This window comes from Coregonus lavaretus, assembly GCF_964263955.1.
Source record: "Coregonus lavaretus genome assembly, chromosome: 16".
Classification (NCBI taxonomy): Eukaryota; Metazoa; Chordata; class Actinopteri; order Salmoniformes; family Salmonidae; genus Coregonus; species Coregonus lavaretus.
In genome coordinates, this window is record NC_140003.1 from 31,205,223 (window position 1) to 31,231,164 (window position 25,942).

Consider the following 25,942-nt stretch of genomic DNA (forward strand, 5'->3'; position numbering starts at 1 on the left):
ATAGATGGCCTGGAGCCAGTGGGTTTGACGACGAACATGTAGTGAGGACCAGCCAACAAGAGCGTACAGGTCACAGTGGTGGGTAGTGTATGGGGCTTTGGAGACAAAACGGATGGCACTGTGATAGACTACATCCAACTGTACCAGAGTCTGTTTGGAATAGGCTATTTCTTTCTCGACAAGCTGACCAATAGAATAGGTAAACTTTTCTACTACCGGTGATAGTAGATTGACATAGCCTATTGATTTTGCTGTTCGTTACTCATCTTATTGGCTGAGGAAAAGTAAATGTGGACAGTTATTCTAACATGTTCAAAGTGCACATCAGAATTCGGTAAGAAGGACCGCACATCGTTGCATCCTGGACTTGCATGTTTTGTTAAGATTAATTACCATATTCTAAATGTGATTTCTGTCATTCTGAGCACCGTGGGTAGACGCCCTAATCAGGTTACCCACCCAATGCATATGGGTCCGGTAAATTTCTCAAATGTCCAGTAAATTAAAATGCTCTCCAGTCAAATGTCCGGTGCCACATTTTCCTAATGGAAACCCTGACACACACTCCATCCTCAGAGGAGAATTCCACTTCTGGGGTCCATCGATTTAACAAGGTAACACTGAGCCATCTGAGGGCTTCACCTTGAAGCACTGAGAGTCTTGAGTTGTCGATGGAGTCTCTCCATTACTCCCTCTGATAAATGAACATAGAGGAGAGCAAGAAGCCCTGAAATAACACCCACTTAGATCAAATGTGATCAATTAGGACAGGACAATGACACACACACACACACTGCAGAACCCCTTCAACCAACACACACATAGCTGCAGTATCAAAATGATGAGCGATATACTCTGAAGCGGCCAAGGTTGGCTGTGCCATTAACCTCTGGTACAGTGTGGCTTTATACATTGCCTTGAGTCACACACTGCAACTCACTTATTCCCCTAGCAGAACTGTTTTAAACTGTCAACCTAATGACGCTGCTGTCTGACTACACACAGCTGAGTGATGAGACACACATGCATACACACATGCATACACACATGAACACACACATGAACACACGCATGCACACACCAAGGCCTCCTGTTAAAATGGACTCGCCAATATAAAATGGTAAAAAACAACAACAATGCAAGAACTAAAACCTTGTAGCCGGCTTCATTAGAGTGTGCTCTTTGGAATTGAAACAACTGCTAAATCCATACAAGAGGTATTTGATTAACCGCATAATCATTTGATACCTTTGTGAGTTACTTGTAAATTTGAAAATTACTGTGGTGAGTTTTCAAACAATGTTTCAAACAGGGTTTGCCCTGTGTAAATAGGACAAATACAATAGATATATCAGCATAAAGTACTGACTGCAAGTTAACATGTATTAATAATGTATCTTCCAACTATTTCCTAGGCTCTGTTGTTGTTGTGGTAACACTGTTTATATTAGACCAGAAAGTAACACAAAACACTTTATCAACCCTGACAGAGAGAGAGAGAGAGAGAGAGAGAGAGAGAGAGAGAGAGAGAGAGAGAGAGAGAGAGAGAGAGAGAGAGAGAGAGAGAGAGAGAGAGAGAGAGAGAGAGAGAGAGAGAAAGAGAGAAAAAGAGAAAAAGAGAGATGATAGAGGTAGAGAGCCAGAGAGTGTTTCTGCGTACATGGTTTGTGTGCGCTGGACAGCGCTAGGGAGAGAGAGGGGGGCATTCTAAGTACAGATCATACCCTAACCTGGGGGCACAGGGGGATGGGCTGAATCTAAGCCTGCTTCCCAAGGTTAACGAGCTCTGGAAGTCATCCACCACACAACCCCAGATACACTTACAGAACCTCTGACGCTGGGCTCTGGGCTCTGGGCTCTGGGCCCTGGGCTCTGGGCCCTGAGACACAGACAGACAGACAGACAGCAGCTTGGACTGACCGACTGGGTTTTCCACCCACTGGACCAGAACTGGTCAGGAGAAGAGAGGAGCAGAGCACCAGAACAGATGTGTGAGTGTGTGTATATTTGTGTGTGTGTGTGTAAGTGTGAGTGTGTGTGTGTCTTTGTGTTCTCAGCTCGGTGGGCGATGGATCTCTCGTGGACTTCTCTTGGCGGCGAAGAGTAGCGATTCCAAGAGAAGCACAATTCTGCAGCATTTACTAGCAGAACCACATCAACAAATGTTGCAGAATAGTTCAGCTCTTGAAATCAAAGAAAGCGTGAGGCTATGCAGGCAGGGGATGAGATATCGTGGAGGTGGGATGTATCTGGATAGCATTATGTGTGTGTGTGTGTGTGTGTGTGTGTCTGTGTGTAACGTGGTAAGGATGAGATATTGTGGAGCTGAGATGTGGTACTGTTGGATATGGAGAATGAGCCTTTTTCAATCCTGTTCCACAAAAAGCGGTTATCTCCTCTCCCTGATGAAAAACTATTCCTCCATATTGCCTTTCTCTGGGCTGAGGGTAAACATTACTAGTCTCACTATCTGTGTGTAGCTGTGTGTATACATGCCATTCATATTACTACCACACAACACTGCCATCCCATTTTCCATCCCGCTCTATGTAGATTAGATCATCTATCATCCCCATAAATTAAATGTAGCCTATAAAATGCAGTTATACAGTATATAGATGCAGTTAGGTGTTATTAGATAATATAGATAATAGTGTCATTTGACGCGTTTGACATAGAAGAGCTATCTGATGAAGTTACAGTACTAACATTACAATAACAACAACAAAACAAGTCAGACACTTTCCCCAGATACATGTAAGGTTACCTATCGTGGCGGCAGGTAGCCTGGCGGGTAGGAGCGTTGGGCCAGTAACCGAAAGGTTGCTGGATTGAATCCCCGAGCTGACAAGGTAGAAATCTGTCGTTCTGCCCCTGAGCAAGACAGTTAACCCACTGTTCCCCGGGTGCCGATGACGTGGGTGTCGATTAAGGCAGCCCCCCGCACCTCTCTGATTCAGAGGGGTTGGGTTAAATGCGGAAGACACATTTCAGTTGAATGCATTCAGTTGCACTGACTAGGTATCCCCCTTTCCCTATCCAGGTCTGGAAGAAGGGTAGAAGGTGTTAGGTGACATCTCTCCTAGAATAAGATCCTATCCTGTGAGAGATTACAAACATCCTCTCTAGCAACACCAGAATTCCTCACCTTACTAGATGTGTTATTTAGCTCTGCTGAGACTCAGAAGGTTCTATCTCTCAGATACCATTAAACAATGACACACACCCTCCTCCTCCCCCCCCCCCTTCACACTCCTCTGCTCTTCGTCTGTTGTGTTTACATCTTGACATTTGAGAAATCACTCTCTGAGCCGTGTTTTTCTCCCCCGAGCCTCCCTCTTCACCTTGATGTTCCTTATCTAATCTCAGCTATTACAACCCAGATCTCAATCTCTACATGGCATTTAGCATCAACATGACCTGTTTACTGTGTTTGTTGTGTGTGTGTCTGTGTCTGTGTGTGAGTGAGACAGTGTGTTTGTGTTTCAAGTTTTATTAGTCGTATGTACGGGATACGCATGGTATATATCATCCAATGAAATGCTTACTTACATGCAGGGTTGGGCAGGTTACTTTCTAAGTGTAATCCGTTACAGTTACTAGTTACCTGTCCAAAATTGTAATCAGTAACGTATCTTTTGGATTACCCAAACTCAGTAACGTAATGTGATTACATTCAGTTACTTTTAGATTACTTTCCCCTTAAGAAGTATTAGAAGAAGACGAAAATGTATGTTACCAATTGAATGACATCTATTGCAGGATAAATCAAAGTTTACATAGTTGGCCATATATGGATGTTACATTTTACTTTATGGGTTGGTTATGTAGGCTTCTTCTAACCTATCGCTTTCTACTACTGTCACACTCTGGCTCTGGGGACTTTATATGTTGAGTCAGGGTGTGTAGATTCCGTGTGTTTTTGTGCTGTGTTTTAGTGTCTAGTTGTTCTATGTCTAGGTTGGCCTGAGTGACTCCCAATCAGAGGCAACGAGTGTCAGCTGTTTGCTGGTTGTCTCTGATTGGGAGCCATATTTAAACTGTCGGTTTTCCTTTGTGTTTTGTGGGTTCTTGTTTCGTGTTGGTTGTGTTTGACCGTTTACTGTCACGTTACCGTCTTTTGATCGCGTTTCACTAAATAAATGAGTATGTTTGCCTGCAACGCTGCGCCTTGGTCTACTCCTTACCCAGACGATCGTGACAGAAGAACCCACCAAAACTGGACCAAGCAGCGAGTCGAGGAGCCATCGCCAGGGAGATCCCTAGCAGATCTCCGTGGCAGCCTCGACTGGGTCAAGCCGAGGGAAGAGCAGAGAGAGTGGACGTGGGAACAATGGAGGAAGAGCCTCGACTGGGTCAAGCCCATTGAGGAGCTGAATAGCGGGAGTTGGAAGCAGAGGAGTGAGAGTTGGGCGAGAAGTATAGAGGCCTGGCCCACGGGGAGGAGAGAACCCCAGAAAATTATTAGGGGGGGGCTCACGACGTGGACGACGGGGCAGCAGGAGGCTGCGAAGGAGCGGTCCAGCGGGTGTGCAGAGGAGGCCGCCAGGTTAAGGGGGCCACTGGTCACAGAGGAGAGGGAGAATGTGGAGGCACGGCGAGAGGTACTGGGGTGTGTTACCAGTCCGGTCCGGCCCGTTCCTGATCCCTGCGTAGGGCCAGTGGTGTGTGTCCCCAGTACGGTCCGGCCTGTTCCTGTTCCTCGCATCGAGCCTGTGGTGCGTGTCGTCAGCCCGGCCCGGCCTGTTCCTGCTCCCCACACCGAGCCTATGGTGCGCTTCGTCAGCCCTGTCCGGCCTGTTCCTGCTCCCCGCACAAAGTCTGTGGTGCGTTTCGTCAGCCCTGTCCGGCCCGTTCCTGCTCTCCGCACCAAGTCTGTGGTGCGCGTCGCCAGCCCAGTCCGGCCCATTCCTGCTCCCCGCACCAGGTCTGTGGTGCGTTTCGTCAGCCCTGTCCGGCCTGTTCCTGCTCTCCGCACCAAGTCTGTGGTGCGCGTCGCCAGCCCAGTCCGGCCCATTCCTGCTCCCCGCACCAAGTCTGTGGGGCGTTTCGTCAGCCCTGTCCGGCCCGCTCCTGCTCTCCACACCAGGCCAGTGGTGTGCGTCGTCAGTCCGGTGAGGCCCGTTCCGGCTCCACGCACCAAGCCAGGGGTGCGTATCGTCAGCCCGGTCCGGTCCGTTGCTGCTCCACGCACCAAGCCAGAGGTGCGCATCGTCAGCCAGGTCCGGTCCGTTCCTGCCTCACGCGCCAAGCCAGGGGTGCGCGTCGTCAGTCCGGTGCCTGATCAGGTACTGGTCAGCTGCTCCACAACGGAGCTTAAGCAATCCGCTCCGTCGATGTCCAGTCCTGATCCAGTCAGCGGGGTCAGACCGGACCAGGGGCACTACGGGGGGATTATGGAAGGGTGGTGGTCAAGCCCGGAGCCGGAGCCGCCTCCGAGGAGGAATGCCCACCCAGCCCTCCCCTGTTTGGGGTTTTGTTGAGGCGCGGTCGCAGTCCGCGCCTTTGGGGGGGGGGTACTGTCACACTCTGGCTCTGGGGACTTTATATGTTGAGTCAGGGTGTGTAGATTCCGTGTGTTTTTGTGCTGTGTTTTAGTGTCTAGTTGTTCTATGTCTAGGTTGGCCTGAGTGACTCCCAATCAGAGGCAACGAGTGTCAGCTGTTTGCTGGTTGTCTCTGATTGGGAGCCATATTTAAACTGTCGGTTTTCCTTTGTGTTTTGTGGGTTCTTGTTTCGTGTTGGTTGTGTTTGACCGTTTACTGTCACGTTACCGTCTTTTGATCGCGTTTCACTAAATAAATGAGTATGTTTGCCTGCAACGCTGCGCCTTGGTCTACTCCTTACCCAGACGATCGTGACAACTACATATAATAATATGATTAAATTATATCTTTACATTAATATATATATAATACAAGTCTACAGATTGCCCCTTTAAGTCTATCAAAAGTGTGTGAGTTTGAGCATGTCTCCATTAGGCCTATGGATTTTTTTTTATCAGCATGAATTAGATTGAGCAATAAAAGCCCCACTTTTATTCCATAGGCTGGGATCCGCACTATACAGCTGTTGCAAGAGCGCATTTTTCACTGGCTGTCCACTGGTTTCAAAAACAATGATTGATAGGCAGCTTAAACTTCTTGAATTCAACCATTATTGGGTTCAAATACACATTTAGATTTGTGAACAGCCATCCACAACAACCACAATCCGTAAGGCGCAAATAGCTAAATGAGAGAGCAGCAGTGTGATTCACATCAATGCACTATGTAGATATCAATAACAAGTGATATCCGTATCGCCATAGACTACACCACTGCTGTCATCCGTACCTCCAAGCGTTTATTCAAGTTGGATAATCTTTGGATGCCGACAGCAGTCGCACAATTAGAAGACATAGCTTGGACTGTAGCCTACTAAAGCTTATTCCTGCTCTTTTCCCGCAATCCATCAAACACATTTGGTGTGTCATCATAGTGGTCTCTGACTTGTGGTCAGACTCGCTCAGGTGGAACAAACTTAAACTTGCGCCTTTTTTCAGTGCTGATTTGAATGTCATTGAGAAAACAGAGAAGTGTCAAATATTTTTTTTCCGCAAACATCCTTTCTGAATTTAAAAGTAATCCTTGAAGTAATCATCTAGTTTTTCAAAAGTATCTGTAATCTGATTACAATACTGTTGCTGGTAACGTAACGGATAACAGTTACCGTTTTTTGGAATCCCGCACATGTAACGGATTACATGTAATCCATTACTCCCCAACCCTGCTTACAGGTTCCTTCTCTACAATGCAACAACAATAAGAAATAAGAAAATATAATAATAGGAACATAAAGTAAATGGCTCAGTAGAATAGAATAAACATTTTAGCATAAGTATAATGCAGGAAGGCACAATTTATAGTCCAATATTTACATGTTGGGGAAGGGAGGGATGGGGGCAAGTGTATAAACTGAGCAGTATAATAAAAGTCTGGTAGCAGCAGTTGTGATGTGTGTGTAGCATGAATGTATATGTGTGTGTGTGTATACCTGTGCGGGTGTGTGCATGAGTGAGTGCTAAGGTGCAGAGAATCAGAGCAGGTGGTCAATCCAATTTAAGTGTTTAGCAGTCTGATGGCTTGTAGATAGAAACTGTCTCTGAGCCTGTTGGTATCAGACCTCATGCCCAACGTTAAGGGAGAAAACAGTGGCTGGGGTGTGTGGGGTCCTTGATGATGCTGCGTGTCTTTCTCAGGCACCGTTTCGAGGGTTGGGAGCACGGTCCCAGTGATGTACTGGGCCATCTTCACCACCCACTGTAGGGCCTTGGGGTCGTGGATGAAGCCCGTACCAGGCCGTGATGCAACCGGTCGGGACGCTCTCGATTGTGCAGCGGTAGTATTTGAAGAGGACCCGGGGCGGCATGCTGAATTTCTTCAGCCGCCTTAGGAAGTAGAGATGCTGTTGTACCGTCTTGACAAGAGTGGTGGCGTTGTTGTCCTCAATGATTAGTATTTGTATTTACTATGGATCCCAATTAGCTAGATAGTTGACCTAGATAGTTTGTGTGTATGTATTGATATGTAGGCTAAGTGTGCCTTTAAAAATAAAATGTATGTAGTTCTGTCCTTGAGCTGTTCTTGTCTATTAATGTTCTGTATTATGTCATGTTTCATGTGGACCCCAGGAAGGGTAGCTGCTGCTTTTGAAACAGCTAATGGGGATCCTAATAAAATACCAAATACCAAAAATGTGCTGCTGCCAAGGCTGCCAAATGTTTTTATTCATGTAGGTTACACTGTCCCACAAAATCATCCTGTTGTCCCGCATTTGGGTATCTTAAATGTGGTCACTCTACCTGAACCAGGTTGCAGCCACTGGTTAACGTTTGAAGCTTTTTCTTGAATGGACAGCTTGATGAAAGCTAGTCAATATTTAGGTCACCCAGAAAATATACCTCTCTGTTGATATCACATACAGTGGGGAAAAAAGTATTTAGTCAGCCACCAATTGTGCAAGTTCTCCCACTTAAAAAGATGAGAGAGGCCTGTAATTTTCATTAATATGCCATTTAGCAGACGCTTTTATCCAAAGCGACTTACAGTCATGCGTGCATACATTTTTGTGTATGGGTGGTCCCGGGGATCGAACCCACTACCTTGGCGTTACAAGCGCCGTGCTCTACCAGCTGAGCTACAGAGGACCACGTCATAGGTACACGTCAACTATGACAGACAAATTAAGATTTTTTTTCTCCAGAAAATCACATTGTAGGATTTTTAATGAATTTATTTGCAAATTATGGTGGAAAATAAGTATTTGGTCACCTACAAACAAGCAAGATTTCTGGCTCTCACAGACCTGAAACTTCTTCTTTAAGAGGCTCCTCTGTCCTCCACTCGTTACCTGTATTAATGGCACCTGTTTGAACTTGTTATCAGTATAAAAGACACCTGTCCACAACCTCAAACAGTCACACTCCAAACTCCACTATGGCCAAGACCAAAGAGCTGTCATAGGACACCAGAAATAAAATTGTAGACCTGCACCAGGCTGGGAAGACTGAATCTGCAATAGGTAAGCAGCTTGGTTTGAAGAAATCAACTGTGGGAGCAATTATTAGGAAATGGAAGACATACAAGACCACTGATAATCTCCCTCGATCTGGGGCTCCACGCAAGATCTCACCCCGTGGGGTCAAAATGATCACAAGAACGGTGAGCAAAAATCCCAGAACCACACGGGGGGACCTAGTGAATGACCTGCAGAGAGCTGGGACCAAAGTAACAAAGCCTACCATCAGTAACACACTACGCCGCCAGGGACTCAAATCCTGCAGTGCCAGACGTGTCCCCCTGCTTAAGCCAGTACATGTCCAGGCCCGTCTGAACTTTGCTAGAGTGCATTTGGATGATCCAGAAGAGGATTGGGAGAATGTCATATGGTCAGATGAAACCAAAATATAACTTTTTGGTAAAAACTCAACTCGTCGTGTTTGGAGGACAAAGAATGCTGAGTTGCATCCAAAGAACACCATACCTACTGTGAAGCATGGGGGTGGAAACATCATGCTTTGGGGCAGTTTTTCTGCAAAGGGACCAGGACGACTGATCCGTGTAAAGGAAATAATAAATGGGGCCATGTATCGTGAGATTTTGAGTGAAAACCTCCTTCCATCAGCAAGGGCATTGAAGATGAAACGTGGCTGGGTCTTTCAGCATGACAATGATCCCAAACACACCGCCCGGGCAACGAAGGAGTGGCTTCGTAAGAAGCATTTCAAGGTCCTGGAGTGGCCTAGCCAGTCTCCAGATCTCAACCCCATAGAAAATCTTTGGAGGGAGTTGAAAGTCCGTGTTGCCCAGCAACAGCCCCAAAACATCACTGCTCTAGAGGAGATCTGCATGGAGGAATGGGCCAAAATACCAGCAACAGTGTGTGAAAACCTTGTGAAGACTTACAGAAAACGTTTGACCTGTGTCATTGCCAACAAAGGGTATATAACAAAGTATTGAGAAACTTTTGTTATTGACCAAATACTTATTTTCCACCATAATTTGCAAATAAATTCATACAAAATCCTACAATGTGATTTTCTGGATTTTTTTTTCTCATTTTGTCTGTCATAGTTGACGTGTACCTATGATGAAAATTACAGGCCTCTCTCATCTTTTTAAGTGGGAGAACTTGCACAATTGGTGGCTGACTAAATACTTTTTTTCCCCACTGTACATTATCAAGTATTTCACACATATTTTCCAGATACTGTGTTAGCTCTTGGTAGTTTATAGCAAAGTCCCACAAGAATAGGCTTTAGGTGAGGCAGGTGAACCTGTAGCCATATTACTTCAACAGCATTTGACATGAGATCCTCTCAAAGCTTTACAGGAATATGACTCTGAATATAAACAGCAACAACACCTCCACCACCCCATTGGCATTCCTGTCTCTTCTGAAGATGTTGTAACCATATATTGCTACCACTGTGTCATCAAAGGTATTATCTAACATGCTGTCTAGACCGGGCACGCGCGTGCGTCCGCTGCGTGCATGATTTTGTACATCCACACGAGACTCAATCCAGACACACAGGTTGAAATATCAAAACAAACTCTGAACCTATATTAATTTGGGGACAGGTCGAAACACATGAAACATTCATGGACATTTAGCTAGCTAACTTGCTGTTACTAGCTAATTTGTCCTGGGATATAAACATTGGGTTGTTATTTTACCTGAAATGCACAAGGTCCTTTTTTTCTGGATCTTTGTAGAATTTTGACCCATTTTGAGTCACACAAAATGGTATGTTCTCTACTCGGACATTTAATTCACAGATAAAAGGGGAAACTAATCTTTTCTAGTAATCAGAAGTAGTCTTGTTCTTCTTCTTCTTCTTCTTCTGTGGACTTTATATGTCGGTTGGCAACCAACTTTAAGGTGCATTACCACCACCAACTGGACTGGAGTGTGGACCTCAGTTCACCTTTCAATCACCTACGTGGGTATATGCTACTAAAAACCAATGACGAGATGGGAGAGGTGGGACTTGCAACGCATCAAGCATAAAAAATTAAACTAAGTTTTATTTTAGCGCCTGTCTATGCAGACGCTTGTTGACACGCGTGGGCAGTTCAGATGAAATTATTAAATAACATGTATGTGTACATTTATTTTGCAACGCGAGCGGTGTAGTCAGCATGTAAGTGAGTTTCAGAGCTAGTCAGTATATGAATGTTATCACTTACTAGCAAGTTATCGATTTCATGAACCTTGTCACTTAGATGGCGTAGTAGTGCGGTCGTGTATTCTGTTGTGTCCTCGTGTAAATAATTATATTATTTATTTTTATCTAGAACTAGCTACTTGCTATTAGCTACCGTTAGCGGTCTTCACCACTGTCCGTGACCTGCACTACCTACCAGGCAGCTCTAGCCAGCTCTAGCCTGGACAATTATCGGCCAGTCTGCACAGCGTGCTATCGACCCAGAGCATATCGGATTTTCTGCTGTAATCACTAAATCACTGGACCTTAACACTGGACCATCGCAACTAGCTAGCTGTCCCAACGAACCAGTTAGCCTTGAGCTAGCCTCGAGCCAGGCCCATCTCCCGGCTACCTACCTCTGTCAACCGGACGGGACCTCCTAGTGTCGACACGGAGCCCCGCCGATCCATCACGACTGGTCTGCCGACGTAATCGTCTGATGTGGTTTCAACAGGCTTCCCGTTGCGACGACCACGAAGATCCATCTGCTAGCCCCGGCCCGCTAGCACGCGCAATCAACGGTCGTCCCTCCTGCTCGGCTGTGCTGTAGCAGCCTACGAACTGCTCCCGGACTTACTTATTGCTGTTCACTGGACCTTATGATCACTCAGCTACACAGCTAATGCCTGCTGGACTGTTCCTTTACACGGTACCCCATCCTGTTTATCTGTTTAGCCTCAGCCCAAACTTTCATCAACATTACCAGTTGTTGTCTTAGCCCTCTCGAATAACACCTGTGATTGCGTTATGCCTCTCTCCCATGTCAATATGCCTATTGTGTTTGGGTTAGTTCTTATTATACAATTTTCCTGTAGACCCCCCAGTCCTGCTCAACCAGCCTCAGAGAGCTCCTTTGTCCCACCCCCCATACACGGAGACCGGCTCAATTGGTACCTCCAGTGATGCTATCTCTTTCATAGTTACCCAATGCTTAGGTGTACCTCCACTGTACTCATATCCTTCCATATCCTTGTCTGTACATAATGCCCTGAATCTATTCTACAATGCTCGGAGATCTGCCCCTTTTATTCTCTGTACCCAACGCACTAGAAGAGCAGTTCTTAAAGCCTTTAGCCATATCCTTATTCTAGTCCTCCTCTGTTCCTCTGGTGATGTACAGGTTAACCCAGGCCCTGTAGCACCCAGTATCACTCCTACCCCCCAGGCACTATCATTCATTGACTTCTGTAACCGTAAAAGCCTTGGTTTCTTGCATGTTAACATCAGAAGCCTCCTCCCCAAGTTTGAGTTATTCACTGCGTTAGCACACTCTGCCAACCCTGATGTTCTAGCAGTGTCTGAATTTTGGCTTAGGAAGGCCACCAAAAATTCATAAATGTCCATCCCGAACTACAACATTTTCCGTCTAGATAGAAGTGCCAAAGGGGGCGGAGTTGCAATCTACTGTAGAGATAGCCTGCAGAGCTCTATCATACTATCCAGGTCTGTGCCCAAACAGTTTGAGCTCCTACTTCTAAAGATCCACCTTTCCAGAAATACGTTTCTCACTGTTGCCGCTTGCTACAGACCCCCCTCAGCCCCTAGTTGTACCCTGGACACCATTTGTGAATTGCTTGCCCCCCATCTATCCTCAGAGTTCATACTGCTTGGTGACCTAAACTGGGATATGCTTAACACCCCGGCCGTCCTACAATCTAAACTAGATGCCCTCAATCTCACACAAATGATCAAGGAACCTACCAGGTAGAACCCTAAATCTGTAAACATGGGCACCCTCATAGATATTATCCTGACTAATTTACCCTCTAAATACACCTCCGCTGTCTTCAACCAGGATCTCAGCGATCACTGCCTCATTGCCTGCATACGTAATGGGTCCGCGGTCAAACGACCAACCCTCATCACTGTCAGACGCTCCCTAAAACACTTCAGCGAGCAGGCCTTTCTAATTGACCTGGCCCGGGTATCCTGGATGGATATTTACCTCATTTCAATAAGCATTTTGCTAAGGCTGGCCATGCTTTCCACCTGGTTACCCCTACCCCGGCCACCAGCTCTGCACCCTCCGCTGCAACTTGCCATGCCCCCCCCCGCTTCTCCTTCACACCAATTCAGATAGCTGATGTCCTGAAAGAGCTGCTAAATCTGGACCCCTACAAATCAGCTGGGCTAGACAATCTGGACACTTTCTTTCTAAAATTGGCCGCAGAAATTCTCGCAACCCCTATTACTAGCCTGTTCAACCTCTCTTTCGTATCGACTGAGATCCCCAGAGATTGGAAAGCTGCCGCGGTCATCCCCCTCTTCAAAGGGGGTGACACTCTAGATCCAAACTGTTACAGACCTATATCCATCCTGCCCTGCCTTTCGAAAGTATTTGAAAGCCAAGTTAACAAACAGCTCACCGACCATTTCGAATCCCACCGTACCTTCTCCGCTATTCAATCTCGTTTCCGAGCTGGTCATGGGTGCACCTCAGCCACGCTCAAGGTCCTACACGATATAATAACCGCGATCGATAAAAGACAGTACTGTGCAGCCGTCTTCATCGACCTGGCCAAGGCTTTCGACTCTGTAAATCACTGCATTCTTATCGGCAGACTAAATAGCCTTGGTTTCTCAGATAGAGTTCAATGTGTCAAATCGGAGGGCCTGTTGTCTGGACCTCTGGCAGTCTCTATGGGGGTGCCACAGAGTTCAATTCTCAGGCCGACTCTTTTCTCTGTGTATATCAATGATGTCGCTCTTGCTGCTGGAGACTCTCAGATCCACCTCTACGCAGACGACACCATTTTGTATACATCTGGCCCTTCACTGGATGCTGTGTTAACAAACCTCCAAACGAGCTTCAATGCCATACAACACTCCTTCCGTGGCCTCAAACTGCTCTTAAACGCTAGTAAAACTAAATGCATGCTCTTCCATCGAACGCTGCTTGCACCCGCCCGCCCGACTAGAATCACTACTCTCGGTGTGTCTGACTTAGAATATGTGGACAACTACAAATACCTAGGTGTCTGGTTAGACCGTAAACTCTCCTTCCAGACTCACATTAAGCATCTCCAATCCAAAGTTAAATCTAGAATCGGCTTTCTATTTCACAACAATGCCTCCTTCACTCATGCTGCTAAACATGCACTCGTAAAACTGACTATCATACCGATCCTTGACTTCGGCGATGTCATTTACAAAATAGCTTCCAACACTCTACTCAGCAAATTGGATGTAGTCTATCACAGTGCCATCCATTTTTTGTCACCAAAGCCCCATATACTACCCACCATTGTGACCTGTACGCTCTCGTTGGCTGGCCCTCACTACATATTCGTCGCCAAACCCACTGGCTCCAGGTCATCTATAAATCACTTCTAGGCAAATCCCTGCCTTATCTTAGATCATTGGTCACCATAGCAACACTCACCCGTAGTATGCGTTCCAGCAGGTATATCTCACTGGTCATCCCCAAAGCCAACACCTCCTTTGGCCACCATTCCTTCCAGTTCTCTGCTGCAAATGACTGGAACGAACTGCAAAAATCTCTGAAGCTGGAGACTCTTATCTCCCTCACTAACTTTAAGCATCAGTTGTCAGAGCAGCTTACCGATCACTGCACCTGTACACAGCCCATCTGTAATTAGCCCACCCAACTACCTCATCCCCATATTGTTATTTACATTGTTATTTATTTTGCTCATTTGCACCCCAGTATCTCTATTTGCACATCATCTTCTGCACATCTATCACTCCAGTGTTAATACTAAATTGTAATTATTTTGCACTATGGCCTATTTATTGCCTTACCTCCATAACTTACTACATTTGCACACACTGTATATAGATTTTCTATTGTGTTTTTGACTAAGTTTTGTTGATTTCATATGTAACTCTGTGTTGTTGTTGTTTTTATCGCACTGCTTTGCTTTATCTTGGCCAGGTCGCAGTTGTAAATGAGAACTTGAACGTGAAATAAAAAATAAATAAAAAAATTAGGCTACATACATGTATGATAATATGGCCAATTTATTTGCGCTTTTCTGGGATTCTTGATTGTTTTTATTGCTTTACTGGGAGGCTTATCAGAGGTAGACATGAACTGCACACAGTGGGCTTCCTACTAGGTCAAAACGCCTCAGTGCTAACAGTATAACTCTGGTTCATAGGCGCAAGATTACTGCTGACAACAGCTGTTGGATTGACAGAGGCATCCAGGGGAGTTAGAGGAGCATAAATTATCTGTACAGGGTTTGAGTCACTGATAAGTCATTGTCTCAACGCGGCCTTGAAATGCATGGACAAGATTATTTGGATGGACTGCTGAATCTTTTGCAGCCACGGCCCAGCGATGGTCCGGGGCATGAAATAATCTGCTGCTTTTTTTTGTCTTTCAGAGCTAGAATCAGTTCTTTAAAATCCTGTTTCAGCAGTTCCAAGCTAGCCCTCCTCATGTCGTTTGACCCCACATGGACTACTACAGCATCAGCTTCCGGCAGCTGTCTTAGAACGGTAGGAAGCAGCCTTGTAATGTCCTGTACTCGTGCTCCAGCATATGAAGAAGCCGTCTGGTTGAATAGCAGAGTTGAGTGTATTGTCCGTAAGCCATGTCTCAGTAAAAACAAAGACACAGCATTCCCTGATGTCCCTCTGCGATTGAAGCCTTGCTTTGAGTTCACAAAGTTTATTTTCCAGTGATTGGACATTAACCATCAGCATACTAGGAAGAGGAGGCCGTGTAGCCGTCTTTTCAGCCTTGCTTGGAGTCCCCCTTTCCTTCCTCTCCTTCGTCGCCGGCTTTACCTTAAGTCATCTCGGCCAGGAGCAACAGGTAAGCTCGCTGTGCCGTGTGTGTGTGTGTATGTATGTGTGTATTGGGGGTAAACTGGCTGTAGCTACTGTAGCTTAGCCTTGCAGGTGATGTCACCTTGTCTGAGAACTGATGTTACTGACACACCTGAGGCTCTTTCAAAAGGCCAGTTTGGAGAGAGTTATCAGAGATAGGGAGATAGGGAAGGAGAGAGATGGAGAGCGAAAGAGAGAGAGGGCAGGAGAGAACAATAAAGACATATAGAGAGGGAGGGAGTTAAAGAGAGAGAGAAAGAGAGAGAGAAAGAGAGAGGCTCCACTCTCTACAATACAGTCCAGGCAGTGTTAGCCCCGCCCGACCCATCAGTAATATCTCAGTGACATTATCACAGGCTGTGATCTGAGAACACTCTGGTTTTATGGACCTTTCAGAGGTCAGCTCTGTTCGCTGCTCCTTTACAGAAATGTTTATCGCTGGGGAGAAACAGTCTTTGGCCAAATGAACTAACAGAGTAGTAAACCATTCAGTAGACAGAGTCCCAGGGAGAGAGGGGAGAGCAGAGAGAGAGAGGGGGAGGGAGAGAGAGAGGGAGGGAGAAAGTGCAGTCCCACAGTCAATCGTCCTCAGAGACTAACCCAGCCACATGAGGCCAGAGACAGATAGTAAAACAGGGCTTTTATGGGCCAAGCAGCCAGTGACAGGGAGACAATGGGCTGGCACCCAGACAGACTAAGCACACCTCAGACTGAGATTAGGATGTCCAGCAGCGGAGGCTCCTCAGCGGAGGAAGGGGAGGACCATCCTCCTCAGTGAATTTCATAAAAAATAAAAATAGTGAAACATTAAAAAAAGTGATTTTTAGATAACACTATACTAAATATATTCACGTCACCAAATAATTGATTAAAACACACTGTTTTGCAATGAAGGTCTACAGTAGCCTCAGCAGCACTCTGTAGGGTAGCACCATCGTGTAGCCGGAGGACAGTCAGCTTCTGTCCTCCTCTGGGTACATTGACTTCAATACAAAACCTAGGAGGCTCATGGTTCTCACCCCCTTCCATAGACTTACACAGTAATTATGACAACTTCCAGAGGACATCCTCCAAACTATCAGAGCTCTTGGAGCATGAACTAACACATTGTCCACGCAATCAAATGATCAGAGAATGAATCTAGTACTGAAAGCATAAGCTACAGCTAGCTAGCACTGCAGTGCATAAAATGTGGTGAATAGTTGACTCAAAGAGAGAGAAAGACAATAGTTAAACAGTTTTTAACCAATTCATTTCTTCAAAAATTAAGGAGAAGCAAGAGAGAGAGAGAAGCTATTCGTGTTTTGTAGTGTTTGACATGATTAATGCCTGGGTCTTTTTTCCCTTCTATTTTTTGTCATTTTAGCAGACACTCTTATCCAGAGCGACTTACAGTTAGTGAGTGCATACATTTTCCATACTTTTTCCGTACTGGCCCCCCGTGGGAATCGAACCCACAACACTGGCGTTGCAAGCGCCATGCTCTACCAACTGAGCTACAGGAGGTCTTTATCTGAACCCTCTCCCCTGCAGAGATCATTTCCCCACACCTACCTAACAACGGGACTACTTTAGGCCAAGGCTAGGTATATTTGGTTGTATTTGTTTTTCTTTCACTTTCACTTAGCTAGCTGAATGCAGCTAACAGAGAGGGATGCTATGTTAGCTAGCTGGCTATGGCTATCCAACACTGGAACTCTTCCAAGTCAAGGTAAGCTTTTAGTTTTATTAATTTATTGCCACCGGGGCCCGCCGGTGTAACTGCTAAACTGCTTTCTGACTGTACACTGTACTGCATGATTGTAGCGGATTTACTAACGCGTTAGTTCTAGTAGCTATGCTGACTTTGAGGTGACAACAATGTAGGCTGTGTGTAGCGTTTAGCAGTCATGATATGAAGGTTTGGCTTGGAAAGGTTTTTTCCCCTGGTCACAGACAGCTGATGTGTTGTGCACCGAAGTCAACGAGCAAAGGTGAGAGGAGGAAAGCGCGTAGATAGTTGCAAGAAGGAATTATATATACAATGAGCAAAGTGATCATTCTGTTTTTATATTGCTGCTATGAAAGTGAACTGTGTTTGCGTGTGATCAAGGGTGTATTCATTCCGCCGATTCTGTTGAAAAACATTTCTTAAACGGAAACAAATGGAACGAAACGGGGATAAACATACCTGAATTTGTCCAATAGAAACTCTCATTTGCAACTGATGGACTAATGATTAAACCCTAGATCAGCTAGATGCAGGCAAGAGTGTGCAAGGTGGTATTGAATGTGTCACTGTCTGCCACCTTAAAAATTATCTCGATGAAAGTTTACAACATAAGCTAGGTTGTAGCAACCTCATGATGGGTATAGGGAAAATTTTACTATCATGTAGCAGCCTAAACCTATCAATGTTACATTGAGCTGGGTGAATGGAATATGAATGACAGTCATCCAATATGCTGTAATAGAAATAAGGCCATGCTCATATATATAATCCTCCCTCATCTTAAACGGCACCGACCGCCACTGATGTCCTGGACTTACATCTCTGGCCGACAGACTGAATAGATACCAATAACCCCGACCAATACTTTGGATGTTACCTTCAATAACGCATCCCCGGGAGCACACTGTCTGCCCTTCAGGACATCTACAGCACCCGGTGTCACAGGAAGGCCAAGAAGATCATGAAGGACCTCAGCCACCCGAGCAACGGCCTGTTCACCCCGCTATCATCCAGAAGGTGAGGTCAGTACAGGTGCATCAAAGATGGGACCGAGAGACTGAAAAACAGCTTCTATCTCAAGGCCATCAGATTGTTAAATAGCCATCACTAGCCGGCCTCCACCCAGTACCCTGCCCTGAACTTAGTCACTGTCACTAGCTGGCTACCACCCGGTTACTCATCCCTGAACCTTAGAGACTGCTGCCCTATGTACATAGATATGGAACACTGGTCACTTTAATAATGGAACACTGGTGTGATGAGTGTGATAGAAGGAGTCAGGCGCAGGAGAGTAAATCACTGAATACAGAGTTTATTCCGTCGTACACAAATGCGCTGGATAGCGACCTACGAAAACAGGCACAGGGGAAACTATCTACCCTGGCAATACACGGTACGGGATACTCCAACAATACACAGGCACAGGGGAATATTCTACCCCGGCAATACAAAGGGAGAGTAGCTCCACCGAGCACTACTCTCACAAATAACAATCACCCACAAGGACAAGGGGGGCAGAGAGAAGACACGGACTAATGAGGGGATAAGAACCAGGTGTGTGTAATTAACAAGACAAGACAAATGGAATGATGATATATGGAGCGGCAGTGGCTAGTAAGCAGGTGACGACGAACACCAAAGCCTGCCCGGACAAGGAGGGGAGGCAGCCTCGGCGGAAGTCATGACAACTGGTCCCTTTAATAATATTTACATACTCTTTTACCCATTCCTTATGTATATACTGTATTCTAGTCAAGTTCATCCTATTCATCTATTGCTGTACATATACTATTCTATCCACATATTATTCAGTTATACTACATATTCTATCCACATACTGTCCATAATGTCTATACATCCCATCACATATACACTACCAGTCAAAAGTTTGGACACACCTACTCATTCAAGGGTTTTTCTGTATTTTTACTATTTTTTACATTGTAGAATAATAGTGAAGACATCAAAACTATGAAATAACACATATGGAATCAAAAAAGTGTTAAACAAATTTTTATTTTATATTTTTATATTAAAGATTCTTCAAATAGCCACCCTTTGCCTTGATGACAGCTTTGCACATTCTTGGCATTCTCACAACCAGCTTCACCTGGAATGCTTTTCCAACAGTCTTGAAGGAGTACCCACATATGCTGTGCACTTGTTGGCTGCTTTTCCTTCACTCAGCGGTCCGACTCATCCCAAACCATCTCAATTGGGTTGAGGTCTGGGGATTGTGGAGGCCAGGTCATCTGATGCAGCACTCCATCACTCTCCTTCTTGGTCAAATAGCCCTTACACAGCCTGGAGGTGTGTTGGGTCATTGTCCTGTTGAAAAACATATGATTGTCCCACTAAGCCCAAACCAGATGGGATGGCGTATCACTGCAGAATGCTGTGGTAGCCATGCTGGTTAAGTGTGCCTTGAATTCTAAATAATTCACAGACAGTGTCACCAGCAAAGCACCCCCACAGCATAACACCTCCTCCTCCATGCTTTACGGTGGGAAATACACATGCAGAGATCATCTGTTCACCCACACCGCGTCTCAGAAAGACACGGCGGTTGGAACCAAAAATCTCAAATTTGGACTCCAGACCAAAGGACACATTTCCACCGGTCTAATGTCCATTGCTTGTATTTCTTGGCCCAAGCAAGTCTCTTCTTCTTATTGGTGTCCTTTAGAAGTGGTTTCTTTGCAGCAATTCGACCATGAAGGTCTGATTCACACTGTCTCCTCTGAACAGTTGATGTTGAGATGTGTCTGTTACTTGAACTCTGTGAAGCATTTATTTGGGCTGCAATTTCTGAGGCTGGTAACTCTAATGAACTTATCCTCTGCAGGAGAGGTAACTCTGGGTCTTCCATTCCTGTGGCGGTCCACATGAGAGCCAGTTTCATCATAGCGCTTGATGGGTTTTGCGACTGCACTTGAAGAAACTTCTTCTGTATACCCCCACTACCTTGTCACAACACAACTGATTGGCTCAAACGCATTAAGAAGGAAAGAAATTCCACAAATTAACTTTCAAGAAGGCACACCTGTTAATTGAAATGCATTCCAGGTGACTACCTCATGAAGCTGCTTGAGAGAATGCCAAGAGTGTGCAAAGCTGTCATCAAGGCAAAGGGTGGCTATTTGAAGAATCTCAAATATAAAATATATTTTGATTTGTTTAACACTTTTTTGGTTAGTACATGATTCCATATGTGTTATGTTATAGTTTTGATGTCTTCACTATTATTCTAAAATGTAGAAAATAGTAAAGATAAAGAATAACCCAAGAATGAGTAGGTGTGTCCAAACTTTTGACTGATACTGTATATATACTGTGTATATATATATATATATATTCTACATCTGCATTGCTTGCTGTTTGGGGTTTTAGGCTGGGTTTCTGTATAGCATTTAGGTTTCTTTGTGACATCTGCTGATGTAAAAAGGGCTTTATAAATACATTTGATTGATTGATTGATTGATACTCCGGACTCCGACATTGCTCTTCCTAATATTTCTTTATTTCTTATTTTACTTTTAGATTTGTGTGTATTATTATGTATTATTAGATACTACAGCACTGTTGGAGCTAGGAACACAAGCATTTCGCTACACCCGGTAAACATGTGTATGCGATCAATACAATTTGATTTGATTTGCAGTGTATGTGTATGATTTCATGTGTGCAAGATAAGGAACAGTCAGAGAATGGTCCTTCTCAGGCTTCCTACTGCAGCCCTCTCCTCCTGCAGTCTTAACCTGCTGCAGAACAGAGCAGCCCCTCTCCTCCCTCCCTTAAAGCCTTCATTATCTGCTGGTTAAGTATCTAACGTGGAGCCTGGATGTCATTTACCACCTAGGAAGAAGGATGGGATGCAGCAGTGTGCTTGGATTCCTAATGGCACAAACAAAGTTAATGAACACTTAATAAGGTGTTATGAAAATTGTTGTTGTGATTCGACCCAACTTTCCCTTCCACATGATGGATGCCCATCGAGAGCTTTAACACCCCTTTAACCCACCCCCCCCACACACACACACACACAAACACATGCACACACACACACACACACACACACACACACAATCACATTGAATGATCTTCGCTAGGGTCTCATTAGCATAAAAACCATCTCTCTGAAATAAACAACATCTGAGCGACGCCAGAAGAACACAACAAACAACATTGGAGATAATGACAACATGACATGCCTCAACACTGGAGAGGATCCCTCACTCTAACTGCAACACTGTTTTAATCCATCACCTTAACTGTGATGACACTTTACACTGTGATGTTCTCTACACTTTATTGTACTTTAACTCTCACATCACATGAATAAGTTATACCACTAATCAGATGTAGGTCTAAGAGTACCACAACTATAGATGTACAAGCCACAGATTGCACTGCCAAAGCACATCATTCAGCAGCAGATGCAAAAAAAAAAATGTTTTAACTGAACGCAGCGGTGTGAGTTTCTCTGGCTGCTGTCTGCTGTCTAAGGAACACCAGGCTGTTCTTGAACGTTTCTCAGAGACACACAGGACCATTAGGAGAGAGAAGAGCTCAATTTGTTGGCAGAATGATAATAGATGAGGAACAAAGCTTCAACAACGCCTTCGTGACAATCTCTAAGAGCTTCATACACACTGTTCAAAGGTTGTTACACAGTATACAGCCAGGGATATTCAGTCTGTCCTCAGAAGACAGTCAACTCTCATTCTTTATGTTCTTACTCCCACTTTATGTATGCTCTGTTTTAGTTAAGAGAAAAGGAAAAGGAATTAAGATTAGAGAGATCAGAGAGATGTGAGTCTCACTGTAGCAGACTGACGTTTTTAGAGCCAGCAACAGTAGCCTAGCAGTCTAAATGTGGAACGGAACGTGGGCTGTGTGTGTGTGTGTGTATGAGTGTGTGTGCACGTGTGTGTGCACGTGTGTGTGTGTGTGTGTGTGTGTGTGTGAGACTGTGATTGCTGTACTGTGCGAGAGCGCCTGGCTGTCACAGATTTTATTAACACTTCTCTACTGATATGACGGGTTCTAACACTCTGCTGCCTCTAAAGCTATTCTGCCTAGGTGCTAAAATGGAAAATGACAACATATTTCACAGACTGTGCTGTGTGATTACGTCGATAAACCTACCGTGAAGATACAGTAATTGTCATTAGCATTTTGAGAGTTAATCTTTGAAATACCAGTCAGTGAGAATAACATGTAAATCAGATAAACTTGTGTGAAAGTGTACCACTCATCACCCAAGGGAGAGGTATGATAATATTTCCTGAAATAAACTACTGATCTAAACGCTCCATATTTGTCCAAAATAACACACTGTCGTATTCGGAAATTGGTCATAGATCATTGAATACAAACTTTTTTTAATGGGAAGAATCAATCTAGATGCCACTTCAAGTATTAAGAGCTTAGTTGTCTTTGTAATGGTCAGTAAGTAAAGCAGCACGTGTAACTGTATTACTGTGAGTTTCTCATTCCTTGGAAAGTGAAAGTGCTTAGCTGGGACGAAGTTAGTTTGAATTGTAATCATGTTGGATGATGAAATGCTGCTTCATAAGACTAGCAGGCAGCAGGCAGTAGTAATTAGAGGACAATGAGAGCCATATCTTCTTATTAATGATCTGATCTGATGAGAAACACACCACAAACACTCAGCATCAGCAACACACACTCATACTGAATTACAGAGACCTAGTTATTTTCCTATTGCTCAGCTAAGCTTGGTTATTACAATACACCAGGTCATACCTGAATATACATGTCAACCAAAATAAACACATTACTGTTAGGATTAGTCCAGGTTCTAGTCAATCCTCATTAAACTCCCCCATCACCTCCACCCTCTCCCCAGCCACACCATGCTGCAAGCTCCATTTGAATTCCCATCTGTGTGCAGCACATTGAGATTAATGGTTGGTGGGTCAGGTAAACTGGAGTGGTCTTCCTGGTGCCAGATCACACCATGCTGAAGCAATTATACAGCAGCCCTTGGCTGGGCCCGTACACAAACAGCTTGTACCGCCGCCCGCCCACCCCCAAAGCCATTTCATTCTCAGGCAACACGGTCATTAGCAACTAACTTAAAGGAAAAATGTACCCCAAAACACTAATTACTATAATTTACAGTGTTAAGAGAACAATATTTTATTTTGTTGTTATAATAAGGTTGGTAGCAACATCTGAAAATCGTTGTGGAAATCTGTTGCAACTCAAGTCTACTACAAAACCCATAATGCAATGCTCTCTCTATGGGCTGGCTGGCTAGCTAAATGGCAAATAGCAAACGTAGCTACACACACTAATACCAAAGTCAATATCAGCATGTGAAGTAGCTAGTTAGCTGTAAAATCGCCTAAACACACTGCACTATCAATTTAAGAGTCTACAATCTCACCATGTTCAACCTCGCAGAGTGGAGTCTAACATTCACAACGGCCATGCAACGCCAACATGCAATGCACCCTGGACTGAGGAAGCAGACAAATAAGAGAAATGTGGTGGTCCCTCTGTTAAATTACACATTTCTTGAGGTAGGAATATCAACAAAAAAAAAGATCTATGGCTCATTCAAGAGAAGACATCCTCCCGTGGTATGACATCGGCCAGTATTGAAATCTAACGTATGATCTACGTTTTCGCAATCTAAAAGCCGTATTCCTATTAACTTCCAGTGTAGTGAAAGTGGCTTTATCGCAATTAGGGCTGTTACGGTGACCGTATTACCGCCACACCGGCGGTCACGAGTCATGATGGCAGTCAAATTCCACATGACCGTTTAGTCACGGTAATTAGGCTTCTCCAAGCTCTGGTACTGCTGATGGTCATTAGTAGCCTACCAAACCTTCTAACTGCCTGGTACTCAGCACTCTATTGTCCCTCTAATCACTGACATCAGTGCAAATGTGATTGAAAATCTAATCAAACACTTCATGAGAGCCCATGAGCTAATGTTGCACAACATATCTATAGGCTATGCAAATGTGAGAAAACAGAGTGATGGCCTCTATTAAAAAGAGGGGGATCCCATCAGCTTTCTATAGGCTAGGCCTACTATATTTATTTATCAACTTTCCTAATATTAATCACATTGCTTCTCTTTACAACAGGAGTACAGCCTACCTGGCTGGCATGAAAATGAACCACGGGGAAAAGTGTCCTCCATTCGCTATTTAAGTGCATTGATGACATGTATGTTTTTCCCCTGCCCCTGTTTTGAGACAGGTGCATGATAATGGTCCATTCTAAATCAAAACAAATTTCACACATATTATTTAGTATATGTAAAGACAATATTAAATCAAGAAGAGTCTGATGGGTGACCATGTTATCACTTGTGAATGATGCCCAGTTTAAGGCTGTCACGATCGTTGAGAGACGGGTCAGACCAAGGTGCAGCGTGGTATGCGTACATGTTTATTAGAACTGATAAACACTTGACAAAACAACAGAAAGCAACGTAATGTGAAGCTCAACAGTGGCTACACACAACAAGCCAAACAAGAGTCATAAACAAGAGTCATAAACAAGAATGTTATTTATATGGGGGATACAATCTTCCCAGCTCTGCAGATTTTGCTGTGAAGAGACAGAATCATTAGATCATTTGTTTTGGTTCTGTCCATTTGTAGCTTGTTTTTGGACACAGGTCCAGGAATGGCTAAAGGATTGCAATATTTACCTGGAGCTAACCTTGCAGATAGCATTACTGGGTGATCTGAAAAGTCATAGTCAATCGATCAATAATATAATAATACTTTTAGCAAAAATGTTTATTTTTAATTCACAATCTGTAGAAGCAATGAGAATAGAAAGGTTCAGAACTTTTGTAAAACATCACAGTACGGTTGAAATATATATGGCAAATAGAAATCCTATATGGATGGTGTTAAGAGATAGATGGGAGGTATTGAATAGAGTTGAAGGATGGGACTAATAACAAATAACAACAAATAATAACAAAGATAGCTAATAATGTAAGCATACTGTGTCCATAATAAGTATATAGGTTGTATGTTGGGAGCTTTTGGGAAAGAGCACAGTTAGAAAGATATGGCATATAGAAGCAAACCGGATGGACATCATGAAAATGATCGGAGAGGTTGAGAGTAGAAGAAGTTTAGGAGCAAAAATAAATACAAATAACTGTGTCCATAAGGTGTAGATAGTAAGTATAGACCGGAAGTAGAGGCCTGGGCATTGTTGTTCACTAATTTACTCCAAGTAGGGAAAGGATGGCGGGGTTGAAAAGTAATAAAGGGGAGTATATATACAAAAAACATGGTGGATTGGAAGTGATGCAGACAATTACATTGATAGAAGATACAATGTATCTGAGTCATAAACAAGATCCCCCAGCTAAGGTAGGCAACCAGGCTACCTAAGTATGATCCCCAATCAGAGACAACGAGCGACAGCTGCCTCTGATTGGGAATCACACCCGGCCAAACATTGAAATACAAAACTAGATCTCCAACCTAGAAATACAATAACATAGATCTCAAACTGAACTCACACCCTGACCCAACCAACAAGAGTTCTCTAGGTCAGGGCGTGACAAAGGCAAGAAACGGCGCATGCCTTTTTTTGTGACTTTTTCTAATCTTAGTCGCACACCTCATAGGCCTATATGTTTGATAAGGTTTGTATCACAACTAAAGTGA

General features: G+C 44.3%; 2 protein-coding genes across 2 annotated transcripts in view; both read right to left on the bottom strand.

The window, feature by feature from the left end:
* LOC311143910 (high-affinity choline transporter 1-like) overlaps nt 1-25,942 on the bottom strand; it is a gene marked incomplete at both ends in the record, with an annotated part of 505,918 nt that overhangs the window by 48,221 nt on the left and 431,755 nt on the right. The window lies entirely within an intron of this gene.
* Nucleotides 1-25,942, bottom strand: part of LOC311143790 (ephrin type-A receptor 6-like) — a gene marked incomplete at both ends in the record, with an annotated part of 549,016 nt that overhangs the window by 10,635 nt on the left and 512,439 nt on the right. Inside the window, one exon of the mRNA XM_084179672.1 lies at nt 1,825-1,950. Within this exon, the coding sequence (XP_084035798.1) occupies nt 1,825-1,950 (126 nt within the window). The remainder of the gene's footprint in view (nt 1-1,824; nt 1,951-25,942) is intronic.